The 23064-nt window shown below is 36.4% G+C and overlaps 1 protein-coding gene across 4 annotated transcripts in view; it reads right to left on the bottom strand.

Moving 5' to 3' along the window:
• The window catches only part of LOC121390757 (myosin-2 heavy chain-like), a 78307-nt gene extending 56254 nt beyond the window's left edge, over window positions 1-22053 (bottom strand). For 3 of the 4 annotated variants that reach the window (XM_041522664.1, XM_041522662.1, XM_041522665.1), the window contains exons 1-8: window positions 21897-22053; window positions 13229-13348; window positions 11486-11678; window positions 10057-10400; window positions 8888-9014; window positions 6019-6203; window positions 4305-4424; window positions 1339-1881 (exon numbers count right to left, since the gene is read on the bottom strand). In XM_041522664.1, the coding sequence (XP_041378598.1) occupies window positions 1339-1881; window positions 4305-4424; window positions 6019-6203; window positions 8888-9014; window positions 10057-10400; window positions 11486-11678; window positions 13229-13348; window positions 21897-21938 (1674 nt within the window). In that variant the 5' untranslated portion in view covers window positions 21939-22053. The remainder of the gene's footprint in view (window positions 1-1338; window positions 1882-4304; window positions 4425-6018; window positions 6204-8887; window positions 9015-10056; window positions 10401-11485; window positions 11679-13228; window positions 13349-21896) is intronic. The other variant, XM_041522663.1, reaches the window with a different exon arrangement.
• Window positions 22054-23064: the final 1011 nt, after the last annotated feature.

Raw genomic sequence — 23064 nt, forward strand, 5'->3', positions numbered from 1 at the left:
CGGGTTTCCTCTAAAAACAGTGTCAGAATGACCATATGTTTGACGTCCAATAGCCGATGCTAAGATAAAAAATCAATGTGCTCTAGCGGCGTCGTTAAATAAAACAAACTTTACTTTGAATTATTAGGACCATGTTCCTATTGTCGTGTGCACCCCGCAAATGGCTAATTGTACTTTTATTACCGGGTAACTATTTAATATATTTTTTCTTTACGTACACATGAAAACAAACCGAAACTGAATATTTCTATCAATTTTATCATCCAAACTAGAGGAACAGTTACAGTTAACATTTTCCCACACAATCGATTGTGGATTTTTATAATCGATCATCACATCGTAAGAGCCAATCTGATCTATTTTCGATTATAATCGATCAATGGAACACCACTATTACTTGAAAAATCTAGACAGATTTGAAGTCTAGTTTAGTCTTAAACATCCACCCCACAATTAGAATGTCTCAATGATAAGGGTCTGCGCTTCTGAAGTTCATACTCAAGGCTCAATCAAACAATGTCACTTTTAGATTCTCTTAATTAGTTTTGTACAACATGGGACCAGATCTCTATGCTGCATGTAAATATTTAACTGAAGAAACTTTTAATCAGTGTTACACCCCCAACTACATTGAAACTCCCCTTAAACACTCATACAGTCATAAGTAAAATCAAGGTGAGGTGAAGATCATTATCCTGATGTGCTTCTAGGCAAGCAATGATAAGAAGTTTTAAATAAAATGTGTAAAAAGTTTGATTGCAAGATGATAAATCTGTCACTCCCCTTAATCTTTCCATGTGAGGAGGGGACTGAAAGTGATCGCTCACTTTTCCGGCTGAACACTGCCCACAGGACGAGTAAAAGTAAAAAGTCTGAGTTTAAGGGGTATCCAGTTTCAGGAATGTGAGAGGGGCTGGAACAAAAAAGCTTACTGTGGCCAGAGTCCAGGGGCCGCTCAAGGGCCCCTGAAGGAAAACTGTTGTTTGCAACCCCTGGAACTGCCAAAAATTGCATTCAATGCTAACAAATCTAAACTGGTTATAATTTATAACATAAGGCACCCATCATAAACTTGAAACCGTGAAAACATGCAAGTGAACCTTGTGTGGTCAACAGTATTGAACATCATGTTTTTGTTTTTTTCAGACGAAACGGAAAAGCGCATTTACGCGTTTCCACGTAGCTCTCACATCCATGCAGTTTAGAGAGCTTCTGTTCTGTACTGATATTTAAAACTTGACTGAAAAACATCCAGTTTTGAGGAAATTCTAGTTTACTGAAGATCCAGTTTCGAGGGATTTCACAGTACAACTAAAATTAAGCCATATTAAGACATACCTCTTGCTTGGCAATATCTTGATTTTCTTTCTTCAGTTTATTCAAATTATCTTCAATCTTTTCCAATTTGTTTGACAAATCATTCTTTTCTTTATCTAGCACATCCACATCATTTTCGAGAGAAACTTTCTCTGACCTCAGAGAGTACAATTCTTCCTGCCAAGACTTTAGCAATTCCGACTGTTCCTTTTGTGTTTCCGTGAGAAGATCTCTCTCATTGGACAATTTCTTGTTTTCATCTTTCACTGCTTCAATGTCCATCATCAGAGATTCAATATGATTGGTCAACTCTTCTTCCTTTTGAATATGCTGACGGTTTTGATTGGTCAGTTCTTCATTTTTATACATGGCTGCCCGCAAGTCTTGTCTGAGAGTTTCTAATTGGCTATTTAATTCACTCTTTTCGTTGTTAAGGATATCTACAATGTCTTGTAATGTGGAAGCCTTATGAGATTCTGCTTTAAGTGTTTTGACTTCTGCTTGCAATGTTTCCATCTTTTTAGAGAATTCTTCGTTTTCCTTTGTCATTTTTTCTACAGAGAGCTGAAACATAAAAAAAATACTTGGATATAAAAATGACATTGAACAAAAATCTGGAACACTTTGCTTGGTCTTGAAACACAGATGGGCTCTATAAGTTTGTCATCAAAGAACAAGACAGGAGCAATTTCCGTGTGGTACTAAAATCAGACATTTTTAAATATGAATATTTCAACTTTTAACTTAAAAATATGTCATACTGAATACAAAAACATTTATTATTTCCCAACCATATTTGTTTGTCATCAAAGAACAAGACAGGAGCAATTTCCGTGTGGTACTAAAATCAGACATTTTTAAATATGAATATTTCAACTTTTAACTTAAAAATATGTCATACTGAATACAAAAAAGTTTATCATTTCCCAACCATATTTGTTTGTCATCAAAGAACAAGACACGAGTAATTTCCATGTGGTACTAAAATCAGGAAAAGGAAAAACACAGACATTTTTTAATATGAATACTTCAACTTTTAACTTAAAAATGTGTCACATGTCTTTTCCAAAACATATTTGTTCCTCATTAAATCGAAAATACAGAAATATCTTCCTTATATTTGCTATTACCAACATCTGTTGTGTTTATTTGTTTGTTTTGTTTAAAGGCATATTGTCACAGATCACTGACCTATTTAATGGCCTGACAAAGTTTTACCTGAATAAAAGTAATTTGATTTGTCCCTTAATGTACTTTATTCAACCATCTTCATAACCACCATACTCAATTTATTAATGATATTTTGTAAAAATAATTGAATTATGGCAATGGTCCATAATTCAAAAACTAAAATTGCCGAGAGGGTTGACATGACTTTCACTCCATCATAGTTCAGTTAAGGTGATGCGATAGCTAGATTTAGTTTCCAACAATTAATGTAATTCTTATTTATTATCCATTTTTAGAGAAAAAAGGTCCTTACATCCGTGACAGTATGCCTTTAATGACACCCAGTGGCGTAGCGTGGGTTGCCAGCACCCGGGGCAAGGCAAGTATTGCATCCCCTAACCAGTGGACTGTTAGCACTCCCCTAGTCTCTTCCACTAGTCCAGAATTTTGCGCCTACAGTAACTGCCCCAGTTGCCCCACCCACGCTACGCCACTGATGACACCACTAGAGCACAATGATTAATCAATCATTGTTCGCTATTGGATGTCAAACCTTTGATAATTCTGATCGGCCTCAGTGGCGTCGTGGTTAGGCCATTGGTCTACAGGCTGGTAGGTACTGGGTTCGGATCCCAGTCGAGGCATGGGATTTTTAATCCAGATACAGACGCCAAACCCTGAGTGAGTGCTCCGCAAGGCTCAATGGGTAGGTGTAAACCACTTGCACCGACCAGTGATCCATAACTGGTTCAACAAAGGCCATGGTTTGTGCTATCCTGCCTGTGGGAAGCGCAAATAAAAGATCCCTTGCTGCTAATCGGAAAGAATAGCCCATGTAGTGGTGACAGCGGGTTTCCTGTCAAAACTCTGTGTGGTCCTTAACCATATGTCTGACGCCATATAACCGTAAATAAAATGTGTTGAGTGCGTCGTTAAATAAAACATTTCTTTTCTTTGGTAATTCTGACACGTAGTCTTCAGAGGAAACCCTCTAAATTTGTCCATTGGCAGCTAAAGATTTTTTATGTGCACTTTACCATGTCTTTTGTAAATCAAACATATTTACTGTAATGTTTACTATTTTCACCACATGTACCTGCATTACTAAAGCTGTAGGCTGTAGCTAACATTTGTTTCAGATATGCGGGTAGGGATGGGCTAAGTGCACATATTACTTGTTGTTGGAAATGTTAAATGGGTATTAAATAGATTTATCCAAGATATGTTTTGTCAGGGTCATATGTCTGATGGGACTGGGAAAATTAGTAAGATTTAATCATAACAGCATTAACTGGGATGTTGTTTTAGGCTACTGAAAGTATTATTACAAAATTATTTACACATTAAATTGGGCATTTTCAATGCCGTTTGATTTTTAGAAGGGACCTTTGTTCCCGTACCACAGAATGTCTGAGGTTACTGAATGATGTAATGCATTATTACAAAATTATTTACACATTAAATTGGGAATTTTTTATGCCGTTTGATTTTTAGAAGGGACCTTTATATTCCCGTACCACAGAATGTCTGGATAAATCCCAGGTAGCTAACAAATTTCAGGGATGCAGGGAGGAGGGATGGGACAAGTGCACGAAGCGTACTACAGTGAAACCTCTCAAAACTGGACCCTCTGTAAACAGGAATTCCCTCAAAACCCAGACGTTTTTCACAGTCCCTTTTTAAATATATGTGCAGAAGAGAGCCTCTCTAAACCAGATACCTTTTAAAACCAGACTTTTTACTTGGATCCGAGGGTGTCCGATTTAGAGGAGTTTCACTGTATAAACATTTTGTGGAATTGATCGTGGATTACTGACCTCCGCTTCATCTAGCTGCTGCTCCATTTCTTCCGCCTCTTTCCGCAGATTCTTGTTCTTCATCTGCAGCTGCTGCTGAATCATCTGACCTTTCTCAAGGTCATCGGACATCTTAGACATCTGTAGTGGAAATATAAAATTCCATTGTCATGTTCTTGTTTAAGTATTTGCTGATTTATTATAAATGAAGCACACCTGGAACTGTAGATTAATTCACTGAAACCTTCTGAGCATGACTTTGTTACATATTACAATATTCCTGACATACAAAAATATGATTGCTGTTGATAATGAAGAAAACTTTAATTGTTTTCTCTTTTTATGAATACTTAACCAGGGCCCATGAAATGAGTTTAGCCCTAATATCATCTTTAGTGCATAACTACTATTGTCCTGGACCGACAGCCCAGATAGCTGAGGTGTGTGCCCAGGACAGCATGCTTGAACCATAATTGGATATAAGCAGAAAAAAAAGAAAAAAGAAGTTACAATGAAATGAAATGCATAACTACTCTATGCACTTTAGGTGATCATAGCATTAAAATCACTTTGTGGAATGGGGCCCTGACCTATAACTTATGCTATTTCCCCCTGAAATAATGGAATGATCCAAACATCTCAATGGCCAATGAATGGTTAAAATCTTCCAATGACTCCTGGGCTTCCTGTTATGGTCACTTGATAATACCGTAAGTTAAAGGTCAGGTGAAGTTGAAAAGAAAAGTTATAATAAAAACTAATATTTTAATTTGTTTTGGAATATAACAACATTTGAGACATGCATCCAGGCATGCATTCATGCTTGGTTGGTTTGATGCTTGGTTGTTTGTTTGGTTGGTTGGTTGGTTGGTTGGATGGATGGATGGATGGATGGATGGATGGATGGATGGATACACTGGATGGATGGATGGATACACTGGATGGATGGATGGATGGATGGATACACTGGATGGATGGATGGATGGATACACTGGATGGATGGATGGATGGATGGATACACTGAATGGATAGATGGATGGATACACTGGATGGATGGATGGATACACTGGATGGATGGATGGATGGATGGATGGATACAATGGATGGATGGATGGATGGATGGATGGATGGATGGATGGATGGATACACTGGATGGATGGATGGATGGATGAATACACTGGATGGATGGATGGATACACTGGATGGATACACTGGATGGATGGATGGATGGATGGATGGATGGATACACTGGATAGATGGATGGATGGATACACTGAATGGATGGATGGATGAATACACTGGATGGATGGATGGATACACTGGATGGATGGATGGATGGATACAATGGATGGATGAATGGATACACTGGATGGATGGATGGATGGATGGATGAATACACTGGATGGATGGATGGATACACTGGATGGATGGATGGATGGATGGATACACTGGATGGATGGATGGATACACTGGATGGATGGATGGATGGATGGGTGGGTGGAAGATGGATGGATGGATGGATGGATGGATGGATGGATGGATGGATGGATGGATGGATAGATGGATGGTTGGATGGATGGATGGATGGATGGATGGGTGGGTGGAAGATGGATGGATGGATGGATGGATGGATGGATGGATGGTTGGATGGATGGATGGATGGATGGATGGATGGATGGATGGATGGATGGATAAAAAAAGAAGACGAAAAGAAATAAAATAATGAAATATCAACCTTATCACTCTTAGCAGACAACTCATTCTCCAAGGATCGGACTTTTGACGTGAGCGAAACAAGTTCACCTTCAATCTTCGTCTTTTCCTCAATGACTTTTCTCAACGCTACGTCTGTTGTTGTTCTTCCCAGTCCCGGACTTGGTGCTCTCACCACTTCAGTTCGCACAACTTCCAATCGGGGGCCTGGAAACAAAACAGAATAATCATCTTTCAGTTTAACATTAAAATACAAGTTTTTGGTGAGTATTGTGGCTTGACAACAATGGTGGAAAACCACTGTCATTTTAAGGAATTGATAGCTGATTGACAGCTAATTTTATAATAAAGTTGATCATTTCACCAACATCGAAAATCATAAAATATTGTTATTTATTTTAAAAAACACTGTCATTTTAAGGAATTGATAGCTGATTGACAGCTAATTTTATAATAAATTTGATCATTTCACCAACATCGAAAATCATAAAATATTGCAGTTCATTTTAAAAACACATTGTCATCAGCAAAACTGCCTAGGAATAATGGTCTAAATACTGGACATTTAGCCACAAATGCACATAAGTAAGCCCAACTTTACTGATTTGCATAATTTTAAACAACATTAACTGCTCTGAAATATACTGATGGAAAGAAATAAGAGAACACATCAATTTGTAGACCAAATTTAATTCACTACTAGCGTAGTAATGTCTGTATTTCATACCAAGTTGTAATGTGGGATTGAATGTCTGTAGTGTTGAATGTGCTGCCTATAAGTTTCCAGTCAACTTCGGACAATATGAATTGATTTTTGATACAGTCATTATTTCTTGTTGCTATCTGTGTGATCAGGGCTTCTAGAATTTTCATAAAATCCACTAGCCATGGGATCAGCGATTTAAAAAATTTACTAGCCACGATTAAAAATTCACTAGCTCTACTTTAGTTAAAAGTTAATACAATTTTACTAAATACTAGTAATAGTCAAATATGTTACCTAAAGAGGGAGATAGAGCTTAAAACACTAACATCGAGGGGTTGGGTGTGGGCAGGATATTCATATTTACAAAACAGACTTAACTGCAACATTTGAACAAAATAAATTCACTAGCCGTCAGGCATGGTAATAGGAGTTATTTACTAGCCCAACATTGAATATCACTAGCCATGGGAGTGGGGCTACCATAATGTAGAAGCCCTGTCTGGCATGGTAATAGTAGTTATTTACTAGCCCAACACTGAATATCACTAGCCATGGGAGTGGGGCTACCATAATGTAGAAGCCCTGTCTGGCATGGTAATAGTAGTTATTTACTAGCCCAACACTGAATATCACTAGCCATGGGAGTGGGGCTACCATAATGTAGAAGCCCTGTCTGGCATGGTAATAGTAGTTATTTACTAGCCCAACACTGAATATCACTAGCCATGGGAGTGAGGCTACCATAATGTAGAAGTCCTGTCTGGCATGGTAATAGTAGTTATTTACTAGCCCAACACTGAATATCACTAGCCATGGGAGTGAGGCTACCATAATGTAGAAGCCCTGTCTGGCATGGTAATAGTAGTTATTTACTAGCCCAACACTGAATATCACTAGCCATGGGAGTGAGGCTACCATAATGTAGAAGCCCTGTCTGGCATGGTAATAGTAGTTATTTACTAGCCCAACACTGAATATCACTAGCAATGGGAGTGAGGCTACCGTAATGTAGAAGCCCTGTCTGGCATGGCAATAGTAGTTATTTACTAGCCCAACATTGAATATCACTAGCCATGGGAGTGAGGCTACCATAATGTAGAAGCCCTGTCTGACATGGTAATAGTAGTTATTTACTAGCCCGACACTGAATATCACTAGCAATGGGAGTGGGGCTACCGTAATGTAGAAGCCCTGTCTGGCATGGTAATAGTAGTTATTTACTAGCCCAACATTGAATATCACTAGCCATGGGAGTGGGGCTACCGTAATGTAGAAGCCCTGTCTGGCATGGTAATAGTAGTTATTTACTAGCCCAACATTGAATATCACTAGCAATGGGAGTGAGGCTACCGTAATGTAGAAGACCTGTCTGGCATGGCAATAGTAGTTATTTACTAGCCCAACATTGAATATCACTAGCCATGGGAGTGAGGCTACCGTAATGTAGAAGCCCTGTCTGGCATGGTAATAGTAGTTATTTACTAGCCCAACACTGAATATCACTAGCCATGGGAGTGAGGCTACCATAATGTAGAAGCCCTGTCGGACATGGTAATAGTAGTTATTTACTAGCCCAACATTGAATATCACTAGCCATGGGAGTGAGGCTACCGTAATGTAGAAGCCCCGCTGATCCTTTATTTCTTTCCATCAGTATATCATAAACATTTAATACAAAAAACCAGGCAATAATACTTATTCTTTCACAAACGAACATTAACGTATTTATATATTTTTAAAGTCAAAATACGTGTGGTTTTTGTCAAAAATTAATCCAGTGGTCTAAAGTTTGTTTTGTTTAACGACACCACTAGAGCACATTGATTTATTAATCATCAGCTATTGGACGTGAAATATATGGTAATTTCAACATAGTCTTAGAAAGGAAACCCGCTATATTTCCATTAGTAGCAAGGGATCTTTTATATGCACTATCCCACAGACAGGACAGCACATACCACGGCCGTTGATATACCAGTCATAATGCACTACTGGAATGAGAAATAGCCCAGATCAATCCCAGACTGACCGCACATCAAGCGAGTGCTTTACCACTGGGCTACATTTCGCCCCTCCAGTGGTCTAAAGGTTAATTAATAAAATTTATTTTTCAAGATGGCATATTTAATGATTTACAGTAATCAAAATATGAGACCTATTTAGCATACTGGAAACAGATACTCACTTTCTTTCTCTTTTTCCTTCACTTCTTTTTCCAACGCAGTGAGCGCCGTCTGCACTTTCTTCTTCTCATTCTCTTCGTTAGTCAAGTCATCCGACAGTTTGTCCACTTCAGATGTCAAGTCCTTTATCTATAACAGTAAAAAAAACCAAAGCATTCTGAAAGTACTACTAAAACAATACATGTCCCCCACCGGGCCCACCAAATTTCAGTACCTCCTAAGCTCAAGGGCCATAACTGTCAAAAACAACCACGAAAGTCAAACTTGGTCTGTAACAGTACATGATAAAGTAATACAAAAAATGTCAGCTCAATATCTTGATGTATTGCAGGAAAAAAGTGTAAAAAACTATATGTGTGACAGATGGACAGACAGACAGACAAACAGACAGACAGACAGAGACCAAACCCATAATCATCTCCGGTTGGACCAACAGGGGACTAATAATGAACAATCCTTTCACTTAAATTAAGCCTTAAGAAGCAAAATAAAATACCTTTTACTTATTAAACAAATCAGAGCATTCTTTAAAAGTGTCCATTCCCTATTGAGGAAAAATGACCATACCACTGTAAATTACAAGAATACTGGTCTGAATGTTCAACAGCCAGTGATTAACTAAAATCTTCTATTCTTTTTTCTCCTTTGCTCTTCATGACTGGGGTGGGGGGGATGTAGAGAAAAGTTAGGTTGTGTATGAAATAGAGAATTCATCACAAATGTTTTTTAATATGGAAAATATCAACAGAATCTATGAAATTGGTATTTATTGAGACTCTGTGAAGACAAATACTGATTAACTAGACATGGTTGATATTTTACATATTGAAAAACATGAGAAGATTTTACATATTAAAAAACATGAGTAGCGAATTCTGTTCATCATATAACACTTCTAAAATAACATTTTAATTCAATATTTAGTACATCAAAGTTGTAAAGTCACCTTCATCAGTAAAATTATGTCATTACAATCAGTACAAATGTAGTTTGACATCCTACACTTCAACCAACTCTTATGAAAACATTACACTCAGGTATACAGGTTTTGTTGGCTTTAAACAAATGACCCACTGATAGCAAAACATTATTAACATAGCTAATAAAGGTAAATGTCAGCTGGGTTTATGACATCAATATTATGGGTTAGTTATAGGATAAAATAAATTACCGTATTTTTCAGCGTTGTCAACTCTTCGTCCAGTTTTGCGTTTTCGTCGATCAAGGCATTTATTTCTTCTTCATGCTCCATCTTGAGCGAGTTCAGGACCTCCGCCGCTCTCTCCCTCTGCTGTGCCAGTTCTTCCTCGAAGTCTGCTCTCTCCCGCTCCAAAATCTGCTTCAGATCTTCAGCATTCTGACCTTCATTCTGCGTCTGCTCCATCTCCAGTTCGTCGAGCAGACGCGCGCGCTCCACCAGCAGGAACGCTATCTGTTCACTGCTCGACGCGTGCGCAATCTCTTCCAAACCCTGCTGAGTCAGCATTTCGGCAGTTTCTTTTATCAGAGCAGTATCTGTTTGGATAACAGGAAGCAGACAGATATAATCATGAAATAATAAGTTATGTCAGATCAGGTAGAAAAAAAAAGACATCAAAAATAGAAACAAGGCTGTGCCTAGTGGGATGGAAAGGTGTCATGTTTAGTTAAAGTTTGTTTTGTTTAACAAGCACATTGGCTTATTAGTCCGGGAGCCAAGGCTCGACTTTAGGCTATACCCTGCAATCAGAGTTAAAGTTTTTTTCTTTGGTGATTTTGGTAGACTGGGTGGTAGTCTTTAATTTCCAGGTGGATGACTGCTCGTCACCCATGAACAATTCTCTGGATTAACCCTTTTGTGTTGCAAATGCAAAATCAAAAACTGGCATAAAAATGGGGGGGGGGGGGGGTAAGGAACACAAAAGGTCCCCTAGAGCCATTGTTATAGAAGATAATAGATCATGTGACCCCTCAAAATGTGGGTCTTGGGGATCTCTTTACAATGATAGGTGTTCTATGCAAATTAGTTCAATAAGTAGATCACCATAGGTCAAAAGGTCACACATTTTTGGCCTAGCCAAAAATCTCGAAAATCTGGTAATTTTGACATATAGTAGTCCTAGAGGACACTCATTACATCATTTGTTTCCATTAGTAGCAAGGGATCTTTTATATGCACCATCCACAGACTAGATAACACATGCCAAGGCCTCAAATATACCAGATGTAGTGCAACGGTTGATACGAGAAATAACCCAATGGGCCCACTGACGGGGATCGATCCCAGACCGACTGTGCATCAAGGGGACGCTTTACCACTGGGATAAAAGTCTCATCCGAGAAAAAAAGACATCAAAGGCAACAGCAAGGCTGTATCTAGATGGATGAAAAGTAGCCATATTTAGATTAACAGTTAAAGTTTGTTTTTGTTTAATGACACCACTAGAGCACATTTGCTTATTAACCACTGGCTATTGGATGTCAACATTTGATCATTCTGACATATACATCTAGTTTTAGATGGCAAAACATTTATCTGTAGCAGCCAAAAATATTTTACACTGCTTAATAACTAGAGTCATGCAATGTCTTCAAAGCAGAGTTTCACATAAACCACGTACCCGCTCCATCTTGTTTGAGTTTATCGACCTCCGTTCTGAGCTGTTCGTTCTCAGTCTCCAGTTCCTGTATGAGAGTCTCCCGCTCGTCGGACAGGTTCCGGATGTGTTCCACGTAGTTCTCCACCTCCTGCATCTCTTCCGTCTGATCCACCCGGAGTTTCTCTTCGCTCTCAACAGCTTTCTGGAGATCAGACTGTAAACAAGGATAATTAATTAATACAAAGAAGGATAATTAATACAAAGAAGGATAATTAATACAAACAAGGATAATTAATACATTTTGAGCTTCTCTTCACTCCCAACAGCTCTCTGGAGATCCGACTGTAAACAAGGATAATTAATACAAACAAGAATAATTAATACAAACAAGGATAATTAATACACTTTAAGCTTCTCTTCACTCTCAACAGCTCTCTGGAGATCTGACTGTAAACAAGGATAATTAATTATTACAAACAAGGATAATTAATACACTTTGAGCTTCTCTTCACTTTCAACAGCTCTCTGGAGATCTGACTGTAAACAAAGATAATTAATTAATACAAACAAGGATAATTAATACAAACTAGGATAATTAATACAAACTAGGATAATTAATACAAACAAGAATAATTAATAAAAACTAGGATAATTAATACACTTTGAGCTTCTCTTCACTCCCAACAGCTCTCTGGAGATCCGACTGTAAACAAGGATAATTAATACAAACAAGAATAATTAATACAAACAAGGATAATTAATACACTTTAAGCTTCTCTTCACTCTCAACAGCTCTCTGGAGATCTGACTGTAAACAAGGATAATTAATTATTACAAACAAGGATAATTAATACACTTTGAGCTTCTCTTCACTCTCAACAGCTCTCTGGAGATCTGACTGTAAACAAAGATAATTAATTAATACAAACAAGGATAATTAATACAAACTAGAATAATTAATACAAACAAGGATAATTAATAAAAACTAGGATAATTAATACACTTAGAGCTTCTTTTCACTCTCAACAGCTTTACGTAGATCTGCCTGTAAACAAGGACAATTAATACAAACAAGGATAATTAATACAATTTGAGCTTCTCTTCACTCTCAACAGCTCTCTGTAGATCAGACTGCAAACAAGGATAATACAAAATTTATGCAAAATTTAGAATTTCTTTTAAATCCCCTCCGCCATGCAGGGATCAAAATAAGACGAGACCGGTCGTTCAGGTTACTGGGAGGTTACAACATGCAAAAAGTCAAGAACGGCACTTCATACTCCACAATGTTGTTAACATTCATTCATTTATTTGTTCTCCTCAGAATCTTACTACACCCTCTAGGCGGGACACAGCCCAGTGATAAATTGCTTGCCTGATGCGCGGCTGGTCTGGGATCGATTCCTGCCAGTGGGCCCATTAGGCTATTTCTCACTCCAGCCAGTGCACCACGACAGGTACATCAAAAACCCTGATATGTGTTATCCTGTCTGTGGGATGGTGCATATAAAAGATCCCTTGCTGCTAATCGAAAAGAGTAGCCCATAAAGTGACGACAGCCGGTTTCCTCTCTCATTATCTGTGTGGTCCTTAACCATATGTCCGACGCAGATATAACCATAAATAAAATGTGTTGCGTGCGTCGTTAAATAAAACATTTCCTTCCTCCTACACCCTCTAACTTGATCAGCTGTAGCTTTTATCAAATATACATACACGTATCAACTTGTACAATAAGGACAGTGACTTTTATGGATGTTATACCTCAGTCTTTTTGTATAATTTCCACACATGGAGCAGTTTCTGCGAGTCGTCACACTGAGGGTCAAGGCCATCATCTTTGAGTCGCTGATTAATCGCACTGTGCTCATCAGTCGGACTGTCCTGAAATACAAACATATGACAATATTAACAAAGTCCACCAGTAATCGTAAATAAAAAATATTAAAAAATTCTAATAAAAAAATATATAAAAAGCATTCTGAGAGTACTGTTACAGCAATACATGTCCCTACCGGGCCCAACAAATTTTCATATCTCCTAAGTTCAAGGACCATAACTCTGTTAAAAATGGGTAAATCGCCATGGAAGTCAAACTTGATCTGTAACAGTACATGTATATAGTAAAGCTATATACAAAATGTCAGCTCAATATCTCAAAGCATTGTAGGAAAAACATCGGGAAAACTATATGTGGGACTAAAAAATACTATTCACAGCTTTTATTACTCAGCTGGAATATAAATCAGTCAGTGTATAATAATGCAGTTTATATAATAGATTAATCTGCAACAGATGTTTGTACATGTATAGACAGATTATGATGTTCAATTATAGTGCATTGTGTCAAATGGAAACTGATGAATTGGCATATAACTATATGCTACATAATGCTAAAAAAATTAAAATATATTATTAAGGTTTTTTTAATCTAAATAAAAGGTTTTTGTACATATTACCACTGATTTGTATAAATTATCTCATTTTAGTACTACAGTGGTGAAGACAAAATGTTGGAACAGTCATGGTAAGCAGTTTCACTTGCAATGTTATACTACTGCTAACTTGATGCATGCTTTTGTTTCATACTTTATACCGACCGAGTATACCATAGGAAAGCGGTACCATATGGGTGTTTGTGAAAATACATGATTCCACAAAATATTATATCAATAAGATTGTTTCTTGTTCAAGTACGGTAACTGGTAGAAAGGTGTCAGGAATTTGTGCTAGAAAAACAGTCTAGCAAATATCCCTAGGCAGTAATGCACCCTTTTCATTGGTTAATTGGTCTCATTATTTTGGAGGTAGACAGCCATTGCTACCTGTTCATTATGTGATTTTGTAAGCAAAGGTAGTATGTAATTTGCATAATATGTAACACTGCATGTATTCCTTCTCATGACGTAATGTATACCAGCTAAGAAAAGGGTTGTAAAAATAAAATGAACTAGAAAATATTTCTGGCACTCGTCCATTAGTAGATGGTTCTTCTGACATACATTTCAAGAAAATCGCTCACTCCAAGGATTGATTTCCTTCAGACTTGTGTCAGAAAAATCATCTATAGAATGACTTGTACCAGAAACTAGTATTCTAACTCATTTGTTGTGTATATGTGTGTGTGTGTATGTGTGTGTGTGTGTGTGTGTGTGTGTGTATGTGTGTGTGTGTGTATGTGTATGTGTATGTGTATATATAGATTATCATGTGCGTATTTTACATATTTATGTACGTCATTCATAGAATGGAAAAGGATGAAAGTGTGTTGGGGGTTTTTGCCTGAGAGAAAAATAAATGGATAGCTACATTGATTAGATATGTAGTGAGAGAGAGAGAGTGAGAGAGAAAGAGAGAGAGAGAGAGAGAGAGAGAGAGAGAGAGAGAGAGAGAGAGAGAGAGAGAGAGAGAGAGGCAGGGATGGAGAGGGGGTGGGGATGGAGAGGGGGTGGGGGTGGGTGAGGTGGGGTTTGCAAGCCAGTACCCTAAAGTATTATATTATGTTGTTTTATTATTTTTATGTACACAACCCATGTTTTATCCTTAGCATGTGTTGTTCTAATTGTAAACAAGGAGCTGGCAATAAACTTGTAAAAAAAAAAAAAATAATAATATAAAAAAAAATTCTAACTCATTTGGTAGAGCACATTCCAAAGGTGCTTCTATCAGAAAGCCAAAACTCCTCAGTGGACCAATTTGTGTTGTTTTCCCTGTCGCATGACTGGTATATCGAAGGTGATGGCATTGTACTGTCTATGGGCAAGCGTACATATAAAAGATCCCTTGATGCTAATGGAAAAAAGATGGGACAGGTTTTGTCTAAAGGCCTAATTACACTGGAAAGTGGTAATGGAGAGCGGCAACTGGAAAGCGATAAACCGCGCGTTTTTTTAAATTACATACAACGCGGAAAACTGTGCGGTGTTTTATTATTATTATTATTATTATTATTATTTTATTGTTTTTTACGTAAATAATAGCAACTTGATAATTTTAGCACGTAAACCATCATGTCGAAGGCTAGAAAATGTAAAGACGGGAAGATGTTACTTCTGCTATTGTTGGCGCGAAGACAGAGAAAAACAAGAAAAAATTGTGTTCACGAGATCTTGCAAAAAAGGAATGAACTAGGGGAATTCCATAAAATAGTATGTTAACTGAGTTCACACGAAGATCACTTCTTCGCATACTTCCGAATATCCCGTGGTTAGTTTGCACAGGTTTTAGAGCAACTTGGCGAAAACCAATAAGCGATACTCAAAGGCTTTAAGGTAACCTATATAGGCCTACATAAACATATTGATAAACAAAATAAGGCACATCGTTGCAGAAACATCAAGTCGACCAAGATATTACACGCCACCAACCACCATTAACATTAACAATAAATATATTTGTGGTATTCCTCTGATAAACACTAGATTTTTCTCAGAATTATCGAATGTTTGACCTCCAATAGTAGATGATTAATAAATTAATGGGCACTAGCAGTGTCCGAGATTAATGGTATCCCGGGGATACCAAAATTTAATTTTGGATACCAGACTTATTAACAGTATTTTCGAGCTCGTACCCAATCTAATGCTATGCTGTAACAAGATCTCCCCCAACTCGAACCCAGTATAATGCTACATTGGAGAAATAGCAGCATAGCAATAGACTGGGAACCGCTAAGTCAATATTGTTTTTGTTGGATGTTTCCTTATAGATAACTGCTAAATATTAATTTGTGTTAGTATTACTTAAAAACAGATGCAGCAATTCTTTTGACCGATTCCGTTTGAATGTAAATTCCGTGATTTCGATTGCAGTGTAGCAATAGACTGGGAACGAGAACAGTGTTGTCCAAGTTTGTTACGATGTTATTTATAAATTTCATTAAAGTGGGATACTAAATTCTCAGGTGGGATACCAGATTTTGAAATGTTAGTATCCAACTGGGATACTGCCCAAATTTTTAATATTGAACAATGACTAGTGGTATTGTTAAACAATTTTTTTTAATATTGATTGGATAGCCAAGCCATATGAAAACCATACTGGTAAAAGTTGTAGATATACATACATGATTCAGTAAGATGTTATCTTTAAGATTGTTTTACCTCTATACAGTTTCAAGTATTTTCTAGTGGTCGTGCCAAGGCTTACTTTGACAGACAGTGGCAATATGACTCCAAACTTGAGCAACTACTAACAACCGACTGTCTCAGAATGTAACCAAATACAGGTATTAACAACTGAATACAGTTAACATTCTTTCAACCCTTATCTCTCAGTGAAAACAAACTACTCAAAATTTCTTAGTGCTACACAAACCTGTATATCTGGGTGCGACATAAAGTTTGCTTTGTTCACCGGCATCACTGGTTTAATTAATCATCAGATACTGGATTTCAAACATTTGATAATTCTGACATATACAGTTTTAAAGGAAACATGTTACATTTTTTCCACCAGCAGCAAGTGCTCTTTTATTGTTATATGTGTAACAGAAAAAATCAACCACCATTTAGGGGTTCGAACCATGGACTCTCAGTTTGAGAGTCCAGTACTATACCAACTGAGCTAATAGGGAAATTCCTGCTAGCTTCTGCCAGTAGGAGCACTTTATACCAACACTATTACATATACACCTTTCTATAGACAGGATACAAGACTAGCTCTGGCACTCGTCAAATTTACCAATTGTGAATTTTAAAAACAATCTGAAAATTTTGTATAAATTTGGTGAAATAGTTTCATGTAATAACTGATATTTTCTTACAATATTACTGGGTTTCTGCAATTTTTGAAGTTTAATAAACAGTTTGGTGAAACTGTCTGCTGACCCAGAGATAGCCCTAGGATAACACATACCACAGCCCTTGATATACCAGTCATGGGGCACTATTTGGGGCTAGGGCGAGAAATAGCCCAATGGGCCCACTGACGGGGATCGATCCCAAACCGACCCCGCATCAAGCGAGCACTTTTACCACTGGGCTACGTCCTGCCCCTTGTTCAAAAGAGAGACAGAAAGAAAGAAGAAAGTTTTTTGGAACTAATTGTTAAATTATGCAACTGGATGTACATTAGCACAGTAATTAAATAAATAAAAAAATAATTAACTTTCTTAATTCTTGCAAATACATTCTTGTAGTAGTGTTATTTAAAGTTAAAACAGCAAACCAACATTACTCTTATTGCAAGCAGACCTTTAATGATGCACGCAACTCAATGATATCAATTACCAAAAAAGAATAATACAGCCGCAAGCTAGACTAATTCTATTTTTATTAACAAAGAAAACACTGCTGGAATTCAAACATCAATTGTGTATGATTAAATTGACTGATATGAACTTAACTAGAAAGGTCATAAAAAAGAAAAAAGAATTCAAACATATTGTGTTTGATCCAGTAAAACTGCCACGAGCCTACCCCCCTGTGACTAGAAAAGTCAGAGAAGTTGAAAACACAATGCGTATCAACCCAGATAATAATGTACGGACAATTAAACAGGCACAGATCTGGTAATGAAAACCTGCCAAGTAATAATGGACGTGAAACCCTGAACTGTGCTCGGTCACATGAGGCCTGACCCCTGTTGGAAACTTGATAACTGATTTTCTCCGAGTAGATGTTAAATTCTAAAGCTTTGTTTTGTTTAAAGGGACATTCCCAAGTTTGCTGCAATTTTTAACGACTGTAATTACATATCAAATATATATTTCTGCATAAAATATTAGAGGTTTCTGATCATTCTAATATTTGTACTACATGTACATGTAGGTTAAATTTCATTTTATTTCGTAAAAAATATTTTTTCGTCCGTACCAAATTATTTGAAGACAAAATCCAGTTCAGGCTTCTTACAAATATTAGACGACCAGAAACACATCGAATATACAGACACTGATATTCTAAACAAAAAATATTTTTAAAAGTTTAATCGTAGAAATATTTTATCAGTCAGAAACATCTTACAATGCAGCAAACTCGGGAATGTCCCTTTAATGGCACCACACAAGCTCAATGATTTATTAATCATGAATCAGCTATTGTATGTCAAACATTTGCTACATGTAATTCTGACATATAGTCTTAGAGAGGAAACCCGCTACATTTTCCCATTAGTATTATAGTTTTGAAGTATTAAAGTAAATTTACATATGTTTGTTTTGTTAAACAACATCAGTTATTGCATGTCAAACATTTGGTACCGTACATGTAATTCTGACATATAGTCTTAGAGAGGAAACCCGCTACATTTTTCCATTAGTATTATAGTTTTAAAGTATTAAAGTAAATTTACATATGTTTGTTTTGTTTAACGACATCAGCTATTGTATGTCAAACATTTGGTAATTCTGACATATACATGCAGTGTTATAGAGAAAACTTGCTTCATTTTTCCATTAGTAAAGGGAAAATTTTGTTTTGTTTAACAACACCACAAACATTTGGTAATTCTGACATATAGTCTTAGAGAGGACACTTGCAGCTACATTTTTCTATTACTAACAAGAGATATTTTATATTCACCATCCCAAGTCTATCTTAGTTGATAAAGTGCTTGTATTATGAGGTGCTTGAGTCGAAGGATCAAACCTCTTCAGCAGACCTATTATCTAATTGGATTCCCCCACCCCCCCCCCCCATCCACACCAGTGTCCCATTACTGGTATATCAAAGGCTGTGGTATGTGCTGTCCTGTCTTTGGGAAAGTGCATATAAAAAGATCTCTTGTTGCTAAGGGGAACATGTAATCCGTTTCAGTGATGTTATTAATCGTGAATAGAAATAACCAGTGAAAATGTAATTATATCCATCTCAATATGTTGTCATGTCATGTGACATAATCCAGTTTATACCAAAACCAAAGCTAAAGGGTTGTCAGATTGTAAAATATCAACATTCAGTCAGAAAGCATTTATTCTTAAAGACATTTGATATTTTTCTTTAAAGGCATTAATAACATTTCCTAAAACTGATTCTACCCTCTCTTTAAAAGCATCAATTTATTTTGTTTATTAAGGAAACAAAACATAGCCTGCTGTTCTTTTTTTTAAGACAGTAGGTAAAAAATGATATGTCCTGGTAAGAAAAAAAAAATGGCCTGGTGGAAAAAAGAGATAATACGGAATGAGGCGAGGGTTTAGTATAGACAATAATATTATAGTGTGTGAGAAATGATGACCTCTGAGATGAATTTTAGAGCAAAATGGGATTAAAATATAACAAAATTATGAGCTAAATAGCAGATGAGATAATCATACAAACATCTCTCTGTCTCTTGAAAAAAGGGGGTGGGACGTAGCCCAGTGGTAAAGCGCTGCTCGATGCATGGTCGGTCTAGGATCGATCCACGTCGGTGGGCCCATTGGGCTAACCATATGTCTGACGTAATATAACCGTAAATAAAATGTGTTGAGTGTGTCGTTAAATAATACATTTCCTTCCTCTCTCTTGAAAAAATTACCTGTGATTTTTTGGTGGTTTTAGCAGGTGAATTTCTATTTCACCAAAGTACAAGTACATGTACATTTGTAGGTCTAAACAATGGACTGCTTTTTGTTAAAAAAAAAAGGTAAATAATTCAATATATATCTGCACTTGATATACATATGTATGTGTGTGTAAAAAAAGCTAACGAATCTTACTTACAAGGGTTTTGGATTGCACCAAAGTCAAGATGCTAAACACAGTACCCTAAATTAGCATGCCCATATTTTAAGTAAAAATATATGGTGACATCAAAACATCTCAGGCTTTAATTAGTTTAAAATAACTTGGAAATACATACATGTATCAGCAGCTGTTAAATAACATTACTATACTAAAAATACCTCACTGTGCTCAAAACAGACAAAACAAACCTGGTACGCTGTTGTGCCCTGTGTACGTGAATTTATGTATAATCGGGATCAAGTTGTTGTATTTTTTTATAAATCATACATGTATCTGTATGATTCATCACTGTGTAAAACATGAATGCAGGGAATTGTTTTACAGGATTTTGTTCCAAAAAATAATAAAATGGCTGACATGCATGCATTAGGGTGTGATGAAACCAAATGTATGTTTACAAAAACAAAATTGAATATTTTGACATGATTTGTGAAACATTATAATTTATAGTAACTAACATTTTAAAATATAAATGTAAAGTTTAGATCATGTAAATAATTTTTGTTTTATTTATTCTTTACAAATGTGTTCAGGGCTTGAACTAGCAGACTGCGAAAAGCAGACAATGTTTTAGACATACATACATACAGGTATAGCAGGTGACATACAACAAATATAATCATTGAAAATGAGATTGAAAAATATATTAGTGTTGTGTTTTTTGTTTTATTATTATTATTATTATTATTATTATTATATAATTCTCTTCCCTTTCCTTCATTTCCTATATATGCAGGACTTCAAATTTCACAGAGATGATAGAAATTTCCAGTACCGTGTCAGTTAAATCACGGATCACAAGACACGAAACTGAAAAGGTGTTTCCCATAAAAAAAAATTATCCTATGGCCTGATTTATGTGGCTTGCGGTGAACTCGTATGGAAAACGCACTCGTATGGGGGAAAATGCAATGAACTCGTATAGAAATCCACAAGTGAACTCGTATGGAAATCCACAAGTGAACTCGTATGGAAGACTTACTCGTATAGGGGAAAATGCAGTGAACTCGTATGGAACTTACAAACTGGGGTGGGGGGGATGGGGGTGTACAAAACAAGTGTCAAAATACACATGTAAGAGAAATATCAAAGTATATCTGCATATCCATACATTCCCATACGAGTTCACCGTTATTTTTTACATACAAATTCGTTCATACGAGTTAGTTTCCATATGAGTTCACCATATCCCATTTATGTCCACCTCAACATTCCACTACTTGTCTTGCTAACCACAAGTGCTTGTGGCCATCTGTGCAACACATCTGCAATTTCCCATCAAAGTTTCTATTATATTGGTATAATATATTTTATTACAAAATGTTGGGCCCATCTATAGTCCATCCCATCCTCCTACAAAGATGCTTTTTGTAAATAATTTCAGTTTGGTCTGATGTAAGGAAAACATTAAGTGTTTTGGAAATAACAAAAAATACTATATTTATGTGAAATTTAGAAAACAGTTGGCTCAGAAATAAATAACCTGTAGTAAATTTCATAGTGTGAAAAAAGGCGTTTCCTATGGGAAGGTCTGTATTATCTATCATCTATCATTCTATGGTGGAACTTCTCTGCCTAAGTTTTAGATTTTACCTTTATATTACACACAGATATTTAGTTAAGACTTTGTTTACAATACCTAAGTGATTTGTTGGGGATCTGTATCGAGTTTTAGTTTCAGTCTAATAAAATTCTGCCCAGTGCCATAAAAAATGTCAAACACAAAACATGATCAGACAGGACTGAAGTAAAACAAAACAAACATTATTCACTTGTAGCCGTTGCTTTTCCTGCGATCCCGCCATTACAAGCCCGGTTGACGGAAGTATAATCCTCAGGTTATATCAAAAATATGCATGCCAGAACACACAGCGCGTCAAATGTCATCAGAACATTGAGAATAACCTTTAGCCTCTACCATCCAGGAAATCAACCATGGAGGCAGCCATTTTCAAACAAATGGCGTTGTTGTCGAATGACGTCGAACAAAAACCGGAAATAAAGTGAAAAGTTATTAAATATACATCTGGGATTTATTAGAGATCAAAGTTAAAATAATTGAACAAATATAAATAAAATTGATACAACATTTTTTAACAATTATATTTCTCACATTCTGATCAAGACGCACAACAATCGAAATTGGCCGACGTAGCACGAAACAAATTATCTTATTCCGAATAGTGCCGAGCAGGTGCTTGTTTTTGGTTCCAATGTACCAAATCAATTCCTATTTCCGATAAAGTTAACGTTTACTAATAAAACTGATATAAGCATCGTATCACAATACCCATCACTCATCATTATTAATGTAATGGTGTGCGGTGTAAATAAAAACTCAACTTGTACAAATGTAAAATTAATTACTTATGTAAAATTAGGAAGAGACGTCGAATTGGCATCACACCAAAATCCGCGCCTGATATCAACCATTTATTTATTCAACATTTTAACAAATGTCCGAATGGTACAAGTTATATTTATTAATCCTTGTTGTTACGTTTGATATCGGTATGTATGCATTGGATTGATTTTAATAACAGGACTTTATACTAGCATAAAGATCTTTGAATAATCCAGGGGTATGTATGCATTGATTTTAATAGCGTAGGACTTTATACTTGCATAAAGATCTTTGAATACCCCAGATAGACCTACATACTACATAGCCTAAACTTTAACATGACATCATTGTCAGAGTCGTATTAGTGCACAGGCCGACTAGGCCCAGGCCTAGGGCGTCAATTTTTAGGGGGTGGCAAAATCTTCAATTTTTAAAATATATTTAAAGTTACATTCTCTGGTTACCATATTATAAATCACGTACAAATGTAAAATACAAGCTCAAATGCACTTTTTAAAAAGTCGTGTATGTTCGATATAAACGGATATCGTCAAACGTATACGCTTGATTCGTCGTCTGTGCCGCCA

The sequence above is a fragment of the Gigantopelta aegis genome, chromosome 15, assembly GCF_016097555.1.
Source record: "Gigantopelta aegis isolate Gae_Host chromosome 15, Gae_host_genome, whole genome shotgun sequence".
Classification (NCBI taxonomy): domain Eukaryota; kingdom Metazoa; phylum Mollusca; class Gastropoda; order Neomphalida; family Peltospiridae; genus Gigantopelta; species Gigantopelta aegis.